General features: G+C 46.3%; 2 protein-coding genes across 3 annotated transcripts in view; one reads left to right on the top strand and one right to left on the bottom strand.

Moving 5' to 3' along the window:
• The window catches only part of SMOC1 (SPARC related modular calcium binding 1), a 155,995-nt gene extending 151,365 nt beyond the window's left edge, over positions 1 to 4,630 (bottom strand). The window contains exon 1 of the mRNA XM_040067492.2: positions 4,533 to 4,630. The gene's annotated coding sequence lies outside the window, so the exon portion shown is untranslated. The remainder of the gene's footprint in view (positions 1 to 4,532) is intronic.
• Positions 4,631 to 13,700: 9,070 nt separating this feature from the next.
• On the top strand, positions 13,701 to 20,786 carry SLC10A1 (solute carrier family 10 member 1). 2 transcript variants are annotated; one of them, XM_040067496.2, is made up of 7 exons: positions 13,707 to 13,977; positions 14,974 to 15,114; positions 15,208 to 15,650; positions 16,358 to 16,568; positions 17,499 to 17,677; positions 18,632 to 18,828; positions 19,892 to 20,786. In XM_040067496.2, exons 3-7 carry the CDS (start codon positions 15,247 to 15,249, stop codon positions 20,056 to 20,058), a joined length of 1,158 nt encoding a protein of 385 aa, XP_039923430.1. In that variant the 5' UTR covers positions 13,707 to 13,977; positions 14,974 to 15,114; positions 15,208 to 15,246; the 3' UTR covers positions 20,059 to 20,786. The 2 variants fall into 2 exon arrangements, with proteins under 2 accessions (XP_039923428.1, XP_039923430.1); XM_040067494.2 differs by lacking the exon at positions 14,974 to 15,114 and having other exon boundaries at positions 13,701 to 13,977.
• Positions 20,787 to 20,915: the final 129 nt, after the last annotated feature.

Raw genomic sequence — 20,915 nt, forward strand, 5'->3', positions numbered from 1 at the left:
CCCAGGAAACATTCCTGTCCCCACTGCAGCCCCTCTCAACCTCCTTGGGGACAGCCAAGCCAGAGGCCGCCCCAGCCCCAGCCAGCCCCCAAGCAGGCAAATGGGGTCTTTAGGGTCTTTAGCTTTTTGGGAAGTCTGCTCAACCAACGCAAAAGGGCAGCTCCTCCACTATATCAAGGGTCCAAGCCTGCAGACCTTCTGGAGCTTATTGGCGTAGATCACATCAACACCTAGTGGGCACTCACTGGGAGATCTTTTTTAATTAGGAAACAGTTTCTGTAACACAAAAAGTGCCTACGGGAAGTCAGGGGTGCTGCTGACAAGAAATGATGTTTTGTCACAGTGAAATGAGCTGAGCACTTTGCTCCCTCTGCCAGGATTTTTTTTTCATTTCAGTTGAGTTCGGCATGGAAAGGAACTTCCCGAAAAGGCCTCTTTTTTTTTTCCCTGTGCATGGGGCTTGTGGCTGAGCACTCACTGAGAGCAACGTGGACCTTGCTCAAGCTTTATAGGAGCCGGGCAGAGCTCCCAGGGAGCACAGCCCAGAGGAGAGAATGGGACCCAAACCCAAGGAAAGGCACTTGCCTATTTTAATGCTAAGCAGACTTGAAACTAAACATTTCATGTCAGTTCAACAAATTGAAACAAAACATTCCTACCTCAGAAATGTCAAAATGCTTCCCTTTGATCCAAAAAAAGTCAAAACAGAACACAGAAACATTTCTGAACATGACTGTTGTAATTCCAGGAAACCATTTTTCCTATTTTTTGCCCCGGTTTGTTCTGTTCTGAAAAGAAGAAAATCAGAATTTCACAAAGCTCTACTTAGAGCCATTTATCACAGGAGGGACCAATATTGCCTATATATGCATGTGTGTGTGAGCACTCTCACTCCTACACACGGCACATCCACCATGTCTTTCAGTGGCACCCCCAGGACTCTCTCAGGGCTGGTTTCACCAAAGAGCTGCCAGGCCTCCAGCTCCCTGATAAGAGAATGCCCTTCAGTCTCAGGAGGTCCCATGTGCCTGGGAATATCCACTACAAGTGCACTGTCAGACATAGGTGGTGGCTGTCCACAAGATACCTTAAAAACAGGGTGTTTAGGACTGGCACAACCATCACTACCATCACCACAGGGTTCACACACAACCCAGTTTAGAGTCCTGCTCTCCTCCAGGGCTGATCCAGGGTTTGGTCTGACTAATTTCAGACCTCATAGTTTGGTGCTGATGTGAATAACAAGAAACTGGTTTGAATAATCTCCTGTTTTGGGAACAAGTGTTAAAACCAGCACATACTTAAAGAAAAGAGGGAAGGGTGTAGGAATTTCACAGCTCCAGTATAATCTGACCTGTGATGTTAATTTATATTGCTGAGGATCCTCTCTCCTGAGCATAGTTAAAAACATGCTGATATGGAGAAAGATGACATGCTCCTAATCATGCACTGCATGCTCAAGGTGGATCCACGTATCCACTTTCACCTCAGTAAGTGTAATCCTAATGCTGCATCCAGTAACAGTTTGATGACTTTGTATGGACATTCCTACAGTGATCTTGCTGTCCAGCTGAGGGCTACAAATATGGCTGGCTGTGTCACTGGCCCCTTAGAGAAAGTGCTCCCAGGAGTTCTCTGTGCCAAGTAACAGCTAAATCAGGGAATAAAACCTTCCCCTGTTCTCCCTCTCTGCCTGCCAAAGCTTTTTAGCTGTTCTGTTTCCCATTTGCTTAGGATAGCCTTCTTCTTCTTCCAAAAAGCTAAGACATTCTAAAATATCTTTGTACATTTATTATTCACAGTCTTTCAGTGTTGACTTCCTCTCCATGACTTATCTTCAGAGTCCCCTTGTGCCAAGTCCTGTCTTGTTCCTATAAGGTGAGGACACTGTAAGGGGTCCACTGTGGCTCTCTTGCACTGGTGGGAGAGCTGACATGACCAGATTAGCCACATACACCTTAGCCCTCTAGACCAAACTGGCCAGGACAGGGACTCCATGCTCCTGCCAGACTCTCAGCACTCACTGCCTCAGTTTCCCTGCTATAGATCAGTCTTTCCCTGGTACCTTCACCTGGGGGAACTTTCTGCATCTTGGCCTCTTCCTAACTGAGGGAAAAAACCCTTCTTTTAAATATTTCTCAGCTGGCATTTCTGCAAAAGCAGCACCTATCATCATCCCTGGACATATAGTGTTGCACCAGGAGATACGTACCTCTCTGGTATAAATAATGCATAATAATAATCCATTCTGCTAATTCTCTGATTCTCTCCAACACTTTCAAACTCCTTCACCCTCTAAGCATGTAAAAGTAAACTGCAGGGACAATTCATATTGCATCTACAGCAAAACACTCTCTTAACGTTCCACTGTTGCCCTCTGGACTCATTCCCTGTGGGTTGGCAGTAGCTCAGGGCGTACAGGCTCGTATCTGATGCAAAATCAGTGTCTTGCTGAGACCTTGCAGTTCCTTCACAAGGCTTCTGCAAAAGCCTAAAAGAACATGCAGAAGACTTTATCCATCACAGGGCTGTCCTGGGCTGCAAGAGGAGAATGGATCTGAGATGGGCTGTCTTCCAGGTGATGAATGTTACCACCTCCTAGAAACAGCTTGCAGCAGCCTTGCCAATTGCTGGGTTTCATCCCTAAATATAGGAAGGTCTTGGGCTTTATAATGTGATGAAGATGAGTAAGAGATCTTCCTTGTATGGACAAAAGAGTACTGACACTTTGTGGAAGCAGTATATCACCTTCGAGAACCAAGGTATGCATTGTTTTAAAAACAGAAGATAATAAGATAAAGAATAACCCCAGGAACAGAGAAAATTGGTGTGTAGGTTATGTTCCAAAACTCTCCTCAGTGAAGCTTCAGATGTTGCCATCATCCCCCTTGAAGATTATTTCAAGACAGTACTAATATATGGATCTTGAGTTGGCTGTTACCATGGGTACATATATAATCAAATGGGCCCTAATTATGTGTATTACCCAATTTGGCATTTGGGAGCACTTCAGTGAGGATACTTCTGCAGTGAGGATACTACTGTCTGACAAATAACATGATTATTCAGTAAGCTGCATATACTTTAATGTTGGATTTTTGTTCTTTGATAAGAAACAGTCTAGCTAACCAAAAGTGCTTTTCACTTGCAAAGTCATAGCCATTAGCAACCAAGTTCAATTAATTACATTTGATAAGCTAATAAATATATTTAGGACTCTTTTTGCTATGCTCAGTCACCTTTAGAAAACACTTCATCATTAGTCACCAAAAAATGAAGTGTTCTCTTTTTTCCAAGGATGAGAGCACTTCAAAAACTTCAGTTTAACATTATAAATTACAATGCTATTTGCTTTAAAAATAGATTTTAAAATTGATGCTTGCCTTCAGCTTCAAGACTAAAAACAGATTCTTTATATATGTCTTGGATTTATGGGAAAAGCAAGGATTTTTTCAGAATCATGTAAAAAAAAAGTTGGTGATGCTCATTCTCATGACCTCACTATAATAAAAATGTGTTCTCCCACCCTGCTACAACGCCCCCAGACACAAACAGAAGGCAAGACTTTTTCCTGTGATACCCAAAGAGAGGAGATTGCCAGCAGAAGGACAATGGGATGGATAGTGACAGAAGCTGCAGAGCTGGGCCATGTTTTATATAATCTGTGTGTTGAGGGTTAAGTTTCCTGTAGAATTTCCCCCCCGCCCCAAGTTGCTAGGAGACTAAATGCTGGTAGTTATAGAGTGCTTAACCTGGACAAAAGAAGCTGATCACTTAGTTCGGGGGAGGGAGAAAACTCCCGGAGAGAGCTGAGAGTGGTGGTCTCACGGCTGGCAGTCTTCCGGGGAGCACAGATCGTGCGGCTGCTAGCTGCCTGGAGTCCACGGTTAATGGAAGAGTCTGGTCCTGGGAATTCTACCATCTGTTGGAGCACGCAGGAATTCGGAGTTTCTTCGCTGTCCTGCTGGATTTTGGGTCAGCCCGGGTCCAGCCGCTGCGGCTTCTCCGGCACTGCCAACTCTGCCTGCCAGGGCATCCTGCCTGCCGAGGACAGTCCACCGCGCCCGGCTTCCAGCCATCAGCGCCGGAGCTTCCACCGTTTGCCCTCGGGGTTCTTGGTTCTGTTTTGCAATTATTATAATTGCTGGGGTTTTTTTGTCTGTCCTGTTATATTGACTAGTAAAGGACTGTTATTCCTTTTCCCCATAGCTCTGACTGAAAAGTTTATTTAATCTTCCAAATTATAATAACACGGTGAGAAGGATTTGAATTCCTCATTTCCTAGAGAGGCCTGCCTCTCCTTAGCAGACACCTGTCTTTTCAAACCAAGACACTGTGACAATGAGCTGGGACACAAGATGGGAGCCTGATAGACTTGGGTCAAGGTCTTGGGGAGAGGAGCAATCCTAGCTGTGCATACAGCAACACACTTTCTCTCTCTTTCTTTCTGCTAACTTTACTTGACTATTTTTCTTATAACTATATTTAGGAAAAGGACAGAGAAAGACCCCTCTGGAACTGTGTTGCTTTACCTTCAGTCCCCATCATACCCAGACAGCTGCCAGAAGGACCCATGGTTGGGAGAACCTGCCAGTTAGAGCAGCCTCTTTCTTCCCCTCTTCCATGCACTGAAATGATAATGAGAGAAGAAAGAGACCTTGTAAATCAGCAAGTGACCAAAAGCATATCACCTTTTGTGTTTTTCTTCTTGTGACAATGATTCCTCAAGTCTGCAAGAGAGAAATGTGCAGAGTTGAGTACAGGAACAAAACAAACTCCTGAGCTGCAGGACGAACTGGTAGAACAGAACAGAAAACCACCCAAACTGGAGGTGTCTAGTCAAGACTAGCAGTAAAAAAGTGTCTGTACCAGAGTCAGTGATGAGTAGGTCAGACCATGACAAGACAGAGGAAGTACTTGGCAGGATGAGCCATGTAGTGTCCAGATGGGAAATCACTGATACCAGCAAAAGTGGTGACTGGTTGGCTTTGGTACAATTCTTTTAGAAACCCATTGGTGAACACAGAAACGAAGAAGACAAGGACGTTCTTTTGCAGCCCCAGCATGGGTGTGTAAGACCCCCAGGTGCCCTCTGTCCTCAGCATGAGGATACCTGCCCCAACCACTAGGCAGGTGGTCTGCAAGGGCATGACTTACCTGGTGCTGTGTTGAGTGCTCCTGCTCCAGCTGCTCAATTAGCTTTTGAGTGAGCTGGTACGGTTGGAGTTTGTATGGCTGCCAGTGTAACACTTAGGTTAGAGGCCATTTATGTAAAATTGAACCATTAATAATAGACCACAAAATAGTAGTTGGAATATGGGTATCCTAGCTAAAGTGTATCATTCAATTCTGGTTGTAATCTGATTCAGCCAGCAGACTGCACATCCATTTTGAAGTTCCCAGCTTCAGTTGCTCTGTGACACCAGGCACCGCACAGCCTCCTCTCCCTCCCCCAGCACCCCACATCATTAAGAGTAATTAAACTCTTGCGCCATCGTGTCCAGGTGTCACAAGACACCTGGTAAGTCTCACCTCTAACTGCCCATGTGGCTGTGCTGAAATAGCAGCGCTGCACTTGCTGCCTGTGGGGCTCATTCTGGTCCCACCAAGGTGCTGGGTGAGCTGCTGGCAGGGCACCCTCAGATCTGCTTGGCTTTCCAGGCCACAGTAGGGAGCTGCTAGTTAGTCAGCAATGAACCACAGCAGGTCAGCACACCCAGCTATCAGGGTTTTCCCTTGTTTGTCGTTTTCCATCAGCCTCCATTTTCCTCCAAATCCCTTTGGCGCAGCAATTAATCCAGAGGGTTTTCATTTACTCTGGCCATCCAAATCAGCAACACACGAATACCCCCCACAATCACTGCCAACAGCTCATAATACATTTTAACTGCTCCTTGGCCTTTGATGTGTTAGCCTTCTGGGCAACATTATCATTACCCTTTATATACCTCTGTAGGTGAATTCAGTGCTGCACATTCTAAGCGCAATGAGTTTGCTTGTGCCTGAAATAAAGCACATTGTCCTAAGAACCTGCAAGAATTGTGCCCTCTTTGCTGGCAAAACCCTGAAGCACCCCAAAACAAACATGAATAATATCCTGGGTTATGCAGAGCTTATTTTCCAAGTTGATGGGCAGATATTTCCAAGTTGATGGGAGGAACAGGACAAACCAAAAGAGACATTTGCCTAAGGAGAGGCCTTAGTGGGAGAAAGGAATCCTGGTACAGTCTGGAAGTGTGGGCATCATGTCAGGGGATGCAGATAGTGTTCCATGCAGATGTGCATGTGCTGGAAGTACATATGGAATGGAGTACATCATTCAGCTGAAGTACCAGATGCAGGCAAATTCAGAAAAATATAATGGGAAAAATTTAGAGAGGCAGGATTATTGTGGTCCCAGACTGGGGCATTCTTCACAACTTTGGAGACATTTATGTTTTCGAGGTGTCTTGTAATTGAAATAGTTACAATTTTATTTCTCAGAGAATATAAATCAGTGTGGGTGGCATCAGGCTGACAATTTGGAAGGGTGCTCAGCCTAGCTAGGAAAGTGTGAGAACAGTCAGAGCCCTGAAAAATTAGTCAGAGATGGTATGGGTTAGCTAAGATTGGTTTCACAGGACCCACACGACCCACAGGTGCTTACAACAGAGGGGCAGAGAAACAAGCTCTCCGTAATAAGATATTTTTGTTGGAAATGATGGATATACATTATTAATATGGGTGCACCGTATTAACGTAGAGAGTCCTCAAGCCCAGCCAGTGAGGGAGGGCATCCAGACTTCGCCCAGGCAGCCTGCTGCCTTTGAAGTTTTCTACTTCTCTCACCAATTCTCTTACCAAGGCAATAAATGCCCCTCCCAGTCTCCATGGTCACCCTCTAGCTGTAAAAAAAGCGCTGCTCATTGTTGCCCTCCTTTATCCAGAAGGCTGATCTTTTTTTTTTTTTTAATAAATTCAGATCATAACTTCCCTATTTGCTGACATCATTCTGTAAAGGATGCCCAAGCAGCACAGACCTTGGTATAGTGAGCACGGCCAGCCTCCAGATCCTCCAGCTCTGCAAGGGGCTCATGCTAGATTAAATTAGGACTACCTCAGAAAACTGGGAGGCAGAGAAAGAGGCTGCTTGCAGCATATTGGTACATTGGTCCCTAAAATCGGACTGAGCCCTTCCCCACTCCCCCTGAAAGCACATGGGGATGAATAGAACATGGAGAAGAGCTATTGAAACATGTCTGGGGGAGGCCTGGTTTCAAGCAGGGCATGGGACACTGAACAATAGCTGCCATTTTGAAGCAACTAGAGCCAGAGTGCTCCTGAGGAGGTGAGGAAATAGTCGCAGGGGACGACCCTTGCTTGTGAAATAAATGGCCCCTGAGGGCTCATTGTGCAATGGCTGCTGACCTGCAAAGCCAGGGCTGAAAAGCATCAACAGTGCTTTCTAAAAATATGAAAGAGCAGTGCCCAAGGGAGGTGTCTCGGGACGGGAGAAGCAGAGGGAAGAGCCCAGCAGTGTCGCTGTATCCCTGCAGGATTTCCGGGAAGGCACCGTGCCTTTCTGTGCCCTGCTGAGAGCAGGGTCACACTGGGGCCCTGCTCACGGGAGTCACCAGCCATGCAAGCCCCCGGAGGAAAGAGCCCCTGCCCTTTATGAGTCCTCAGGGAAGAGCACATCCCTACAGCAAGCTTTGCAGGTGGGAGACAATTCTCCAAGCCCAGCTGCTCATGCACCCTGGCTGCAACTGAGCGGGGACAAGGGGCTGCTGCTCCTGGTGAGCTCCCTGGACCTTCCTGACCAGGACAGAGGGCTGCAAGACCTTGGAGAGGCTTTGCTGCCCAGCAGGTCTGAAGGACTTGGCTAGACTCAACCAGGCAGGGCGGCTCAGCCTGGGCCACTGGGGCAATCCTGGCCACTGTCACCACCTCTGACTGACCTTCCAAGCCCCCAGAGATTGGGGGAGGCTCCTCAGGTGCAGGAGAGGCCAGCCAAGAAAAAGTTGCAGAAACAGTTAAAGCTGGTAATTAGAATTCCCAGCAGAAATATATGATCTGGGGAGAGAAAAGCATCCTTTCCAGCACTGCCAACCCCACATACTCAAAAATGATGTGGGCAAATTTATCAGGCTCCAGAGAATCATGGCTTTAAAATTGCAAGGCATTTTGTTCTGTTTCTTTAAAGAAAATTATAAACATTTGAGATTTTCCTACTTGCACTCTGGTTTCCTGACATTTATGATCACATTTTCAAATTTTCTGTGAATCTCTGAGGGCTACAAACTTCTTTTTTTATATATAAAATAAAATAGAGTAACTCACCTAACGTCCACATCTTTGTGCCAAGCACCAAAGATCAAAAGACTTACACTAAAATGAGGAGTATATGAAACACTGGAGATCTCAAGAATGGACGCCCTGCAGTATACATCTCGTCATTTTTCTCTAGGGTTGCACAAAAAAAAATGTTAAGGTGTTTTAACCAACATTATATTGCTTAAGTATTTTATCTGACAGCATGAAGAACAGGTCTTCAGTGTCATTTTGCTTCCAATAATAATTTTACTTGCAGCCAAGCTCTGCAGGAAAGTTAAAACTGAGGCTGCTGTCCCTGCCTTAGGGACCAAAGGAGCACACAGTTTCTAGGACCCTATGGTGTGCTCAACCATGGCTGCTGCTGCACCTGGAGCAGGCTGTGAAACATTATCCAGCACCAAGCCCAGACCTGGCCTTCCATCTTTAGCCTGATCCATACAGAAATGTGTTAGCCAAAAGGGGCAGGTGGGTGCCATCAACTTATTTCCTTTGTGTCTGAAGGCGCTGAAAGAACTGCCACATGTCTTACAGGGAGAACTGTGTTACAGAGCAGGTAAGCTGTGGGAAATATATCAGGCAGTAAAGAGGTCAGTGATCCTCCAAGATTAAAGGCTGATCTGAGTGTGAACTCGCTAGCGTGCCTCTTGAAAGGATTTGGCATGTAGCAGACTGATTATCGATTGCTGTCCTTAAGAGAATGTGATCCTCTCCTTTGCACTGATCCTGTCAGCTTTATTTACCATAACACTTGCTGAAACATCCTCTTGCAGAGATAACGGCTTCCTTTGGTTGCTGTCAGAATGAACAAATGGAAACAAAAACATGCTGCTAATAATTGTGTCCTACTCTAATTAATTAAAGCAAGACAAAAGCACTGCGCTGCTGGGTTTGGCTTGCCATTGCCTGAGTGCCTGGACAAGCCCCAAGCACAGGGGCTGACCTCAGGAATACCAATAACACAGCAATGCCTAATACACGAGATTTCCACCAGCCCAGAAACTCAGCAAAACATTCATGAGGAACAGGAATATGTTTGGCACCCAAACTGGGATCCAGCCACCCAGAGGCTGCTGTTCTAGACAGACCTCAGCCCACGTGGGCCTAAGGAGCTGCCGAAGATGGCAGACGGGTAAAGTGCACAAGTAAGCAAAGGGTTTTCAGCAGTCCTCTTGAAATTTTTGTGGCACATCTGCACCATGCAGAAAGGCCAATAGCTCAGTCCAGGCAGGCAGTAACGGAGCTTTAGCAGGATGGTGGAAGAGAGGCAGAAATTGGCTTGCCTGTGTCTTACATCAGGAGGCTAAGCAAGGAAATAAATCCAGCTCTCTTCCCCTACAAGTGAAGAACACAAACTGCACATCCTGCCCCTTCAGACTGAATCGGGGTCCAGTCACAACAAGTAAAAGTTGAAGAAAAAGGGAACAACGTAAATGGAGCTCACAAATCCAAACTACAAAGCAGTGGCATAGCCACAGCACTGAGCACCCACCGAGCTTACACTATAAACAAACAGGTCCCCATATCCAAGTGCTGCTGAACACACAGACACTTATTTAGGATTTCTCCACTGATGGACTGTGGATCACAAGAGCTTGGCCAGCAGCCCAGGACTATCCAGGCTTCAAACATCCCTTGGGAGGTGGTTTCAGGTGCCCCACCTCTGCTATGATGCTGCCTTGTGAACGCCTGTTGTCCTCCATGCCCCCTTGGGGTGCTCCCTTGGGCTGGAACACTCAGGACACCCCAGTGAGTGTCCTATGGGAGCCAGGCTTTCATACCAGCCTTTCTGTGCGTGCATAAGGATCCTGGACTCTTTCATTAACCCTTGGCTATTCCTGAACACCACATTTCTTACTTTCCACTTTCCTAACCATCTCCTGTATTAAATCTTAATATTCATTATGTAGGAAGGAAGACTAGTGCATGTCACTAATTGAGCTGTTTAAAGCTATGAGGATAGAACTTGAGCAGAACTTACCGAATGAAATAACTTAAAATACAAGCTTTGATACAAAATAAACACTCGCCTCAGCTCAAGGTGCAATCGCCCTTTTGTAGATGTACAGCATCCACAGCTGGAAGTCAGGCAAGCAACTGGGCAACTTTCTGCTGCCCACAGCAGCTCTCACAAGCTCATGCCAGAGGCTTCTCACGGGACCCAGAGAGAACACAGCATCTTCTGTGTAGTTATCACCCTGCAAAGGTCAAAGAAGAGTAGTGTGTGTTCATTTCTCCTGTGAAGCTAAGAACAATAGTCAAAGCTATACAGATTGGAGACAGGTTTAGGAAAATGTCCTGCTGACAGTATTTTATCAAAGTTGCAAGAAAACTTAAGCTGTCCATTTTTTCTGAAGCTGTCTTTGACATCTGGTCCCTAAAGAAATGAAACATTCAAAATTAACTAGACCCACTAATTACATAGTAAATAACTAACTACAATGGGCAATAAAATATCTCTTTCTACACAGAAAAATAATCATCACAGACATGAACACACTTCCTTCTGTAGAGTTTTTCATTAAAAAATCTGCCCTTGAGGTGAACCTGCTTCAACACCACACTGACACCCATCCTGCAGGCAGAGGTAGGAAAAATAGAGACAGCCTTTGTACCTGGGAACGTGGGGTGCCCCCAGCGCTCCCCTCAACCCATCAGCAGGGGGGTTTCTGCCCCACACCTGCAGCTTGCTTCCCACCAAGGGAAAACAGGGTCTTTCCTGTGTATCATCACATTGCCCACTGCTACAGGTTCCTTAGGGAAACACAAAATCTATCACAGCAGCCAGAAATCCATGGCAACCTGGGCTTGCCTACCATAAACATAACCCTTCTCCAGAGCTCTCTGTCTGGAGTAACTTCAAATCCCTTAGGGTAGTAACACCACTGGAAAGATTGGGTAGGACCACTCCCACCCACCAAGGCCCTTAGGTATTTCCCACTGCTGGTGGAAAGCCTCACTCTAGAAATTCAGTGGAAGATCCAGTGTTTGGATATGCTAGAAATGTTGGTTTAAATGACTGAAGCACCTCATGCTCTCGGGAGCAGCATTTCTTTCTACAGAGTTTCCTACACTGCTCAAGGTATAAACAATACCTACATGCCCAGCAAACTCAAATTTAAAATAACCTCCCTGACAGAGAAGAGGCATCAGAGCAAGCTTCTTTTTCACTGCTGGCCAACTGGAGCATGCTCTGGCTGACATTGCTGAGTCCACCCTGAGTCTCCAGCTGGGACAAAGTGCCCTGCCACAGCTGGAACAAGTCATGACAAGTCTGTGTCTGCAGAAGCTCTCCCCGTTCCATCCCCAGCATAGTGCCTGCATGTGGGCAGCGCTGTGGTGGGCAAATTGCCTCAAAATCACACTGAAATGAGCAAATTGATTAGCCAAGCACATAACAGTAGAGTTCTCACTGTTTTCACAAACCTTACCTGAGCAAAATGTGGGCACCAGAGGTCAAAGACATGTAGTGTATTGTGGGCCAACAGTGTGAAATGTGACATAACCAAGCACCGCTGCTCCTGTCGGCCACATCTGCTGAAACAGGGCCTTTGGGCAGCTGCTGGACTGAGCTCAGGTTATGCTAAATTCTATAGAAAAGAGGAGAGGTGACGATCCCAGCTGCAAACTAAGAAATTGGACTTCAGCCTCCCACTACCGAAAGGGGCACATAAGCCATTTTTCATTTTTCAGATGAACTTATGAAGCTGCACTATGAAAGCGTGAAGCACTAACTCCTTCCAAAAAAAATTTAAGGAAAAAAAAAAATCCACAACACAGCTGATTTTGCCCTCCAACGGGAAGCCTGCAAAGCTGTATACATTTTCTTACTCTTTTTTTAACTACTTCCTCCAACGCCCTCGCTCGGTGCCCGCGGCGCTGGCCCGTGAGGGCGGTGTGAGCAGGCCGCGGCGGGCCGGGCGCGCTCCGAGGCCGTGCCGGCACTGCCCCCCAGCGGCACCGCCGCCTGCCGCGGCCCCTCAGCTGCCGCGGGAAAGGCGGACACCGCCCTCAGGGCGGCTGGAAGTCTGCCTTCGAGGAACTGAGCCCTTCCGGGAAGCGGCCGAAGGAGGGGAAAGGCACGCTTTGCCCAGGGGTTAGACAGACGGCTTCTGCAAGGCAAACGCATCCTCTGAACCAAGGCGGCAACGTGCCCCTGCAACACCCGGGCCCACGGCCCTCCACTATGAGAGCGCGCTCCTTCCTCCAACCCTGCCTTCAGCCGTGCCCCCTGCCACTCCTACCGCAGGGAGCGGCAGCTTTAGAGCCGGGATACAGCTCTCTGGCCACACTTAAGTGCAAACTCCCAGCGCTAGTGCCCATATCAAATAATGTCCACGCATGAACCAAGGTGAAATAATGATCCTGATTTAGTCTTCTTTCTTCAACCCGTCTCTTCCTTGGCTCTTGGGGCCTTTCCTCCATTGACTGCTGGGAACCAGTAGGAATGCTTGAACAATAAACTACTAGCAGGCGCTTTTTTTTTTTTTTTTTCCCCCCATAATTAGAGTCATTGAAACATTCTTCTACAGTCCTGCAAAGGGTGAGAATGCTAAATATGGTCATTTTAAAATCCTGAGCTACACTGAGTTTAGGGGAAGAGGAGGTGCTGCTGAGGCAGTGACATTTTATAAGCACTTTATTGCTTGGTTTGACTCTTCCTGCATTCCTTACAAAATCAGCACACAGCTTAAAGGCAGACACTGTGAAAAACAAGCATTTTTTTAGGAAGGCTGGGGATTCACAAGGGGAAAAATCCTGAAGAAAGGGATAGAAAGAGATGAAGAGTTGCTGTGGGCTTCACTCCTGCACTTTCTCTTAATTCTTAAGGATGTTGCCCATGTGCTACTTGGGCAGCCCTTGCTTGTGCCTCGTAGTCTTGCAGATGCCTACAGAAAATCAAAGCGCACACAATGCTGCAGGCCTCCTCTCCCCACCTGCTGAGCCAGGACCCAGCAACAAACCGAGACAGTACTCTGCCACCACAGTGACACAGGGGGCTCAAGGCACCACCTGTGACTTACTGAAGGGCTCCTCGTCCCCAGGAATGGCATTGTGGTGCTCACATGGGTGCGGGAGAAGCCATGGGCATGGATGTGCAGAGCCACCGAGAGCCACAGGCACTGCTCCTTCCCACCCAATGGGGTATGCCCGTGCTGGCCTCCTGAGCTCTTGTTGGTGCTTTTCCGGCCTGGCTGCCAGCCTGGAAAACAAAAGTTCCCAACCAAAGCAAGAGCAAGTGGGGAGGAACACAGAGAACAGCTCAGACATTCCTGCCTGCCTCCAGCAGTGTTTCCAGAGCAATAGGGCTGCAGAGGCAGAGCCTGCTGAGCTCCCAGATGAATAGAAGCAATGGACATGCTACTGCAGCATCATAATACCCTTCAGCAAAGGAATTAGAGCTCAGCCATAGTGCAGCAGCTCTCCCTGGCTAAAATCCCTTCCCAGTCCTGTTAATACAACTACCAAACAACAACTTCCCTATCTGTGAGGCTCTTTTAGACCCAGGCTTTATATCCTGCAAGCAGAGGACAGGATTTTACCAAGGGGGATTTTCTTGAAGCAGGAGAACTGAAGAGTACTATCACTCACCAAGCTCAGCCAGGAAAGGACGGAGCAGAGGGTGATCTGCCAAAGCTTCCTACAGCCGCATCCACTGGCGCTAAGGTAACTGTATCCATTTTGCTCTAGTTTCATATGCTCAGCTCTGTCTGTTTCTGGAGTCCCTTCCTCTACCCAGGGCATTCCCTTCTACCAGAAATCCTGGAAGTGAAGAATGTGCTTGCCACTAGGGGATGGCTCAGGTCAACCTGAAGGCAATAAATGCCTTAAGTGAAGGCAAAACCTGCTGAGGGGTGAGGAAGTATGGCACCTGAGGGCAAGGCAGGTAACATGTCATTCCTCAGCATGGCAGGTGTAGGGAGCAGTGGCAGGTTGAGCAGCAGCCACCCTCGCAGAAGCTGGAGAATCAACCACCTTTCCAGGTGCTTCCTGCCCCAGCACCAGCTGCCCAGACCCTGCTTCCCTGCACACCAGTGCACTGAATGCATGTGATGCCATGCAGCCTTGTACTGAAAGCACAGCAGGTAAAGTCTGGGGTGGGTAACAACTGCACCTTTGGCTTTGCTTGGAGACTTTGTGTGATGCCTGCAGCCCCGGCTGGATCACAATGCAGAACACTCCAGGTCCTGAATGCAGCACTGCTGTGCCCATCAAGCCTAGCTTTGCACTGCAGAGGTCAGCTGAGGTAGCTAGCTACCATGCAGAACCTTCCCTCAGCATCAAGGAGGGAATAATATTTTCAGTGTTGGTAAGGCTTGGAGAATTAATTCCCATATGCAAACAAAAAGTTTCTAGACAGTGTCAGACTTAACACATCAGGAAAAGATACATGAAGGCCCCCAAGTTTACCAGAGAAATTACTCATCCACATAGAAATGTCTTCCTAGACCTCAATATCAAAAGTTTTATTTATGGCCAGAAGAATAAGTGTTTTATAATATCATTTTTAAAAGTACCCTGGATGTATCATGTTTTCAAGTATTGGCCTCAGCAGTATCTTGTGAATGAGAGGAGCTCTGGTTCATTTACCTTTGTATGAAGTGCTCATCCTTACCTGTCTTTTCTACCCACCTTGAGCTGTCTCCCTCTTGCTCTCACCAGCTGTCTCATTGTGAGGGTGGATGCTAGGAGAAGTGGAGGACGAGCAGAAGATACACCAACTGTACAGGACATTTCCTTAGTGAATGGGGTTCACAGCTGATTGCTCTAAACACAGATTTCTGTTTCAACAGCTACTAAAAGGTAGAGTGGTGTCCTGAAAGAGAGCTCATGCTTTGCTTGCATGAATTTAATGTTATTTGGACTTATGAATCAATCCTTCCCTCACTTTTACAGCCACTTACAGAAGAGGGGACCTCCTAACCCCTCAGCAGGATGAACAAGACCGAGGGAGCTTTTGATAACCCAAAACTTTGGAGCCCAGGCTGCACACAGAACAGCACCTTCCTGACCAGTCTGGCACCACCCTTTGCATTTGGACAGCAGGCTACGGACACAGCCCTGAGTGTAACCCTTATTGTGGTCCTCCTTGTCATCATGGTGTCTCTGGGATGTACGATGGACATTGCCAAGATCACTACTCACCTCAGGAGACCTAAAGGTGTGGCAATAGCCATAATGGCTCAGTACAGCATCATGCCCTTGACAGCATTCATATTGGGCAAACTCTTCCAGCTGAGCACCTCAGAATCCCTGGCCATCCTCATCTGTGGCTGCTGCCCAGGGGGAAACCTCTCCAACATCTTTAGCCTGGCACTGAGAGGGAACATGAACCTCAGGTAAGGAAAGCTACAAACCCATTCAGGCCATTCTAGTTATATGACCGGTTCAGAAACTGATTTGATCAACATTCGGAGGCCCCAAGAAGGTGGACAAAAACTTAAGTCCAAATACTAAGTCAAAAATATTTTTAAAGCACCCATACTGTTCAATGTTAATTTGTCCCTGTTTATAATGGGACTTGGTACCTTTCTCTGAATCATTGGCATGTTGCACTTGATGACCTGGGTGCAGAAACACTTTTTCATCTCCATGTAGCAGTGCATACAGCATATATATATGCTGTATCTATCCATGCAGTTCTATGTAAACTGATCATGCTGCCTGAAGAGGCTGCATCAGTGAGAAAGGTTGAGCTAGCAGAACACCACTCTCCAACAAACCCTAGCAATAAAACAAGTTCCAGCACAAAAATACAATGTATTACTTTTTCTCTCAGTTGTGAATTTCTGAAATGCGTGTACCCTTGTCATGGGTATGTACCCTTTCTCAACATGAATGAAATTTGAGTCATTTTCTCCTTCCTCCATTCATATCACATCCTTCTACAATCTGACAGTGATGTTGGGGAGATCTCCGTAACAAGTTGGGGAAAAGCGAGGTAAAATCTTATATTAAATCATCTGTCCAGACAACTAATCAGATTAGAATACTCCATTTTTAAAAAGTGTTGTTCTTCTACTGAGGGGTCCTTTCTTCATCTCAGTGCTGTAATAACCGCATGCTCCATGGTCCTGGCAATTGGATTAATGCCACTGCTTCTGTACCTTTACTCGGGAGGCCTATATGAGGGTGACTTGGAGGGCAAAGTACCTTACAAAGGAATAATCAGCCTTCTGGTGCTGATGCTAATCCCCTGTGCCATCGGCATCATCCTCAATGAGAAGAAACCACAGTACACTGGCCGTATCACCAAGGTAAGAAATATCCTGTGCTAGTCACCTTTCAGTCAAGGGCCTTGAGGAAGTTTTCAAAAATACTATCTTTTTTAAGACATGCCACGAATCAATGAGAGGATTGAGGACAGAGCTCAAGACATTCACTTCACCAGTTTAGTGGTTAAAATATTTGCCCAAAGAATTCCTCCATCTTTTCCAGGCAGATGTTTTGTAGCGAACTTCCTACATTGCTCTCCTTTTGCTTCGGTTTTGACTTTGGAAGGTTTTTGCAATATCAGCACTAATGAACCTCATAGGTCCTGCCCTCAACTAATGCTGCAACCAAAGCAGAACCCAGATAAAAACCAACCAACCAATAAGCATCCCAAAACAAACTAAAACCACCCACTGTTCTCAGAGGTCTAGCACAAGACAAAAATCAAATCACAAAATTGCTGCTTAAGTCATTGGGATACCTATCCAGCAGAAGCCACTGTATAACCAAGTGCCCGCTCAGGCCTAGAATCATGTCCCTGCCTCCTTTATACATCAGATATTTAAACAGCAAAACAGAAATCGGACAACCACATACACCATTGTCTAACTCAAGAACTCCACTAGGCTCTACCTGTGAGTAAAGTCATTTCCTCAGCACCTGCTTGGGGTGGACTAGAGCCACCAAGAGACATGGACAGAGACAAGTTGCAATGCCTGAGAAACAAGCAGCTTGTGCAGCAAGACCAATCATTTTGCATATAGGCTAGAAAGGTGTTTGGTTATTTAAGGTTTCTCTCAGTAATAGCTCAGGATGGTCTCTTGTTGATTACAGGTAACATTTATGTCCATGAAAGTCACTTATGCCCTCTGTGTAGTTCACGATAGAGAACTGGGTACAGCTGCTTCTGACAGCTGTGACACATTTTGCCAGGGATTTTTCTCTTGTCCACAACTCAATCACTTTTATTTTAGGCAGGGATGGTTATGCTTCTACTGTCATCTGCTGCTATAATTGTTCTGTCTGTGGCCAATATGGGAAGCTGTATCATGGTTGTCTTCTCACCATCTCTCCTGGGATCTTCTGCCTTAATGCCCCTTACTGGATTCCTGCTGGGCTATGCTGTCTCTGCAGCCTTCAAACTTGATCACCGGTATGTTCTTCCACACCTCTCTCCCCTCTCCCTCTCGTCAGGAACAGAGAGGTATGGGAGCTCTGCTTTGCAAAGCAATAGTGAAAACATGGACTTTAGGATCATACTCCTGTAGAACACTGACCCCCTTCACCCAAAATAGAACCTAGGAATACAACCAGACACAATACAAGCTGGTCCCAAGCCAGTGACTCCTATACCTTGAGTGGGAAGGGAAGTGACTTTAACCGCTGCTTGGCTTAGCAGCCAAGGGGAAGAATAGCTAAGCAGGTTTTTTTGGCACAGGCACTTGATCACCATGGAAGCTTCACTGAAAAAGTAGATGGATGGTTCTGGCTTAAGGCCACTAGTGATGTGCTAAACATATTACCAACCTCTGCTCTTGGTAATGAAGCTCAGGGAAAAGAATGATTAGCACTGAGGGAAAAAAAAAACAAAAAACAAAAAAAACCCACACAAAAAAAAACCAAAAAACTGAAAAATACCCACAGGAGCTCAAACCCCAAGTGACACAATTATTTCCAAGCCAATTACTACCCCAAACCAGTCACTGCATTCTCAGCTGCAGCCCCAGGAATTTAGAATGAAAACCTGACATATAAAACCTGCTCCTCCTTTTTTCCTCATCCTACTTAAACCAGGCAGGAATCCTCCTAGTCCTACCTTCGTATGTTGGACTCTTGCCACCTCAGGAGATTACTTCCCTGCAGGAAGCTGCAGAATCCAGAGCAGGACAAGAGGCCTTTAATCCCATTATGAGCGAAGTTCACATTTGTAACATGATCTGTCTCTGCCCATTGCAAAGGGAGCAGGAGGCAAAACCTTCTAGGGATTGCAGTATTGTTTCTGGCAGAGCAGCTTTCAGCCACAGGCAAGTGCACCAGCAAGGTGGGCACGGTTCTGTTTCAGTTGTTTGAAAGCAATTTAAATCTGTGCTCTATTTTTCTCCTTCAGGTGCAGGCAGACAGTGTGCATGGAAACTGGCTGCCAGAATGTACAGCTTTGCTCAGCTATCCTCAAGGTCACCTTTGCCCCAGATATCATTGGCCCCCTGTACTTCTTCCCACTACTCTACTTGCTGTTCCAGCTTGGAGAAGGATTTCTGCTCATCCTGGTCTTTCGGATCCGTGACAGAATAAAGCAAGCTAATGGCAAGTACAGCTTTGCTCCTTTATTTCTTATATTTTCCATGCTAAGCCATACATGCTCACAACATAACTACCGACGAATTGCTGCTGTATAAAGGCAGAATCCAGTTGTTCTTTAACGAGGGATTACGTACCCAACACGTTAAATTTAAATCAGAGGCAAAAATTCAGAGGTAACAGAAGACCTTAGAAATTCAATGGACTTCATCAGCAGGATGTTTCATATAGCTACATACTATTAAAACTATCAGTGCTCAGGTTTTCAGTCTGGTGCTTTAAGCCAGTGGACCCCCTGCAAAAGTCATGACTTGCACTAAGCACATGCAAAGAACAGGGGTGTTTGCATGTGGCTAAAACTACACAAAAACATTACACGTTCTTTAATGCAACAAATCCCAGCTTTGCTTCAAGCTGTTAAGTGACTTCCTGAGAGGACAGAACTGCCAAATAGTGCAGCCAAAGGAAGGAAACATTTGGATCTTTTGCTAGAGAAGTACATAAAGAGATTGAAGCTTCATTTTTAAATATATACAATATTAGTACAGATGTGAAATAGACTCTTCTCCAACTCCAGCAGGTCCCTAGTTCCAAAGCTCAGCTGACTGCACAGAGGGCTGAAGGATGCACTGCTGACTGAGATCCTTCACCCACCACCCCTCTGATGCTGCCAATCCAGCTTTTCTCCACTGTCTTGAGAGAGATGCAGCAGAGTAGCTGCTACAGAGCTGCTTCAGGATCACTTTACCACATCTTACAGCTATGCTGGAGGATAACTTAATGGGGGGAAAAAACCCACACTTATTTAGATCCTTGGGTGTGTGCTCAGAGCAAAGCAATTGACACTGGAAACAGAAAGGCAGGTGCTGGCAAGACTACTATAACCAAAGGGTTGTATTCCAGCCTCTGGGTCATAAATGACTGGAAACAAAATGGCTTCAGTCTTTTGGCAGGAATCCAAGTTCCTTCCTCTTGTTTTAATGACTCAATAATTCTAGTTGTAGCTGTCACTATCTTTCCCTAACCTGGTTTCAGAATTATCTATTTTCACATTTTTCTCTTTCTTCAGATGCAGCAAAAATTATCTGTGCAGGTGTGGATACATTTAGTGCTCAAGAAATGAAGTCAGTGTCAACACATTGCAGAAACAGTGGAAAACCAGGAAAACAATACATGGATTCTGCAGCAGTTGCTCTCATAACCCTCCAGGCTCTACCTTCTGCAGCCAGCTCATAAGTCTCCAGCTGTTCTGTCAAAGATTTATCTCATTTCACAGCAGCCACAGAGCCAGCTGCACCCACACTGTTACTCCCCAAAGACCTTGCTCCAGAATATGCCTCGCTCTGTCAGCCCAGAAAGAAGAGACTTTCAGTGACTTCAAGATCATTGTGACAACCCTTTGGGACAGCTGAAGACCAGGTTAAGTGACTGTCCCGGTTTTACCTGTAAGAAAATCACTGCCTACATGAGTTCCCTTTCTTAATTTCACTTACCTCTAACTGTCCCGCTGGTACATAATGGAAGCAGATCCTGACGACATCACTGCAGATTAATAACGTTAATTTCTCTAACAGACCCAGAATGAGCTGTCAAAGTTTCTCCACGCAGAAGCCACTGAGATCCAATGCACAGCCAAGCAGTGCATGGGCTGTTCGTTTCTCCCATCCTCCAGCGGGGACCACGCGGTACCACCGATCCCCCACAGCAGAGGCCACACCACCACGACCATGGCTACACAAACTGCCTTCGTATGCAGAGTTTGGGCCCAGCAAGCTGAACCTCCAAAAGCAATGAACCTTAAATGTGCCTTCTTTTGTAGCAGTCAGTGAACTCCACACCACACCTCTTCTAGACACCACCTAGGTATGGTCATGCTACACACACCAGGAAAGATTGGCATCGACATCTCCAATGTCCAGACTATGACTTGTAACCCAAAGTAGTTCACATTAATTAAGAATAAACAGGTTCATACCAAGAACCTACACTTAATTTCTTTCAGAAATCAAGAGAAGTCTCCATACTGCAAAGTCTGGGAGTTTAACAGTAAGCTCACTATTACAACAGCCAGCTCCCCAGGGAAAACTGACAAC

The sequence above is a fragment of the Hirundo rustica genome, chromosome 6, assembly GCF_015227805.2.
Source record: "Hirundo rustica isolate bHirRus1 chromosome 6, bHirRus1.pri.v3, whole genome shotgun sequence".
NCBI lineage: Eukaryota > Metazoa > Chordata > Aves > Passeriformes > Hirundinidae > Hirundo > Hirundo rustica.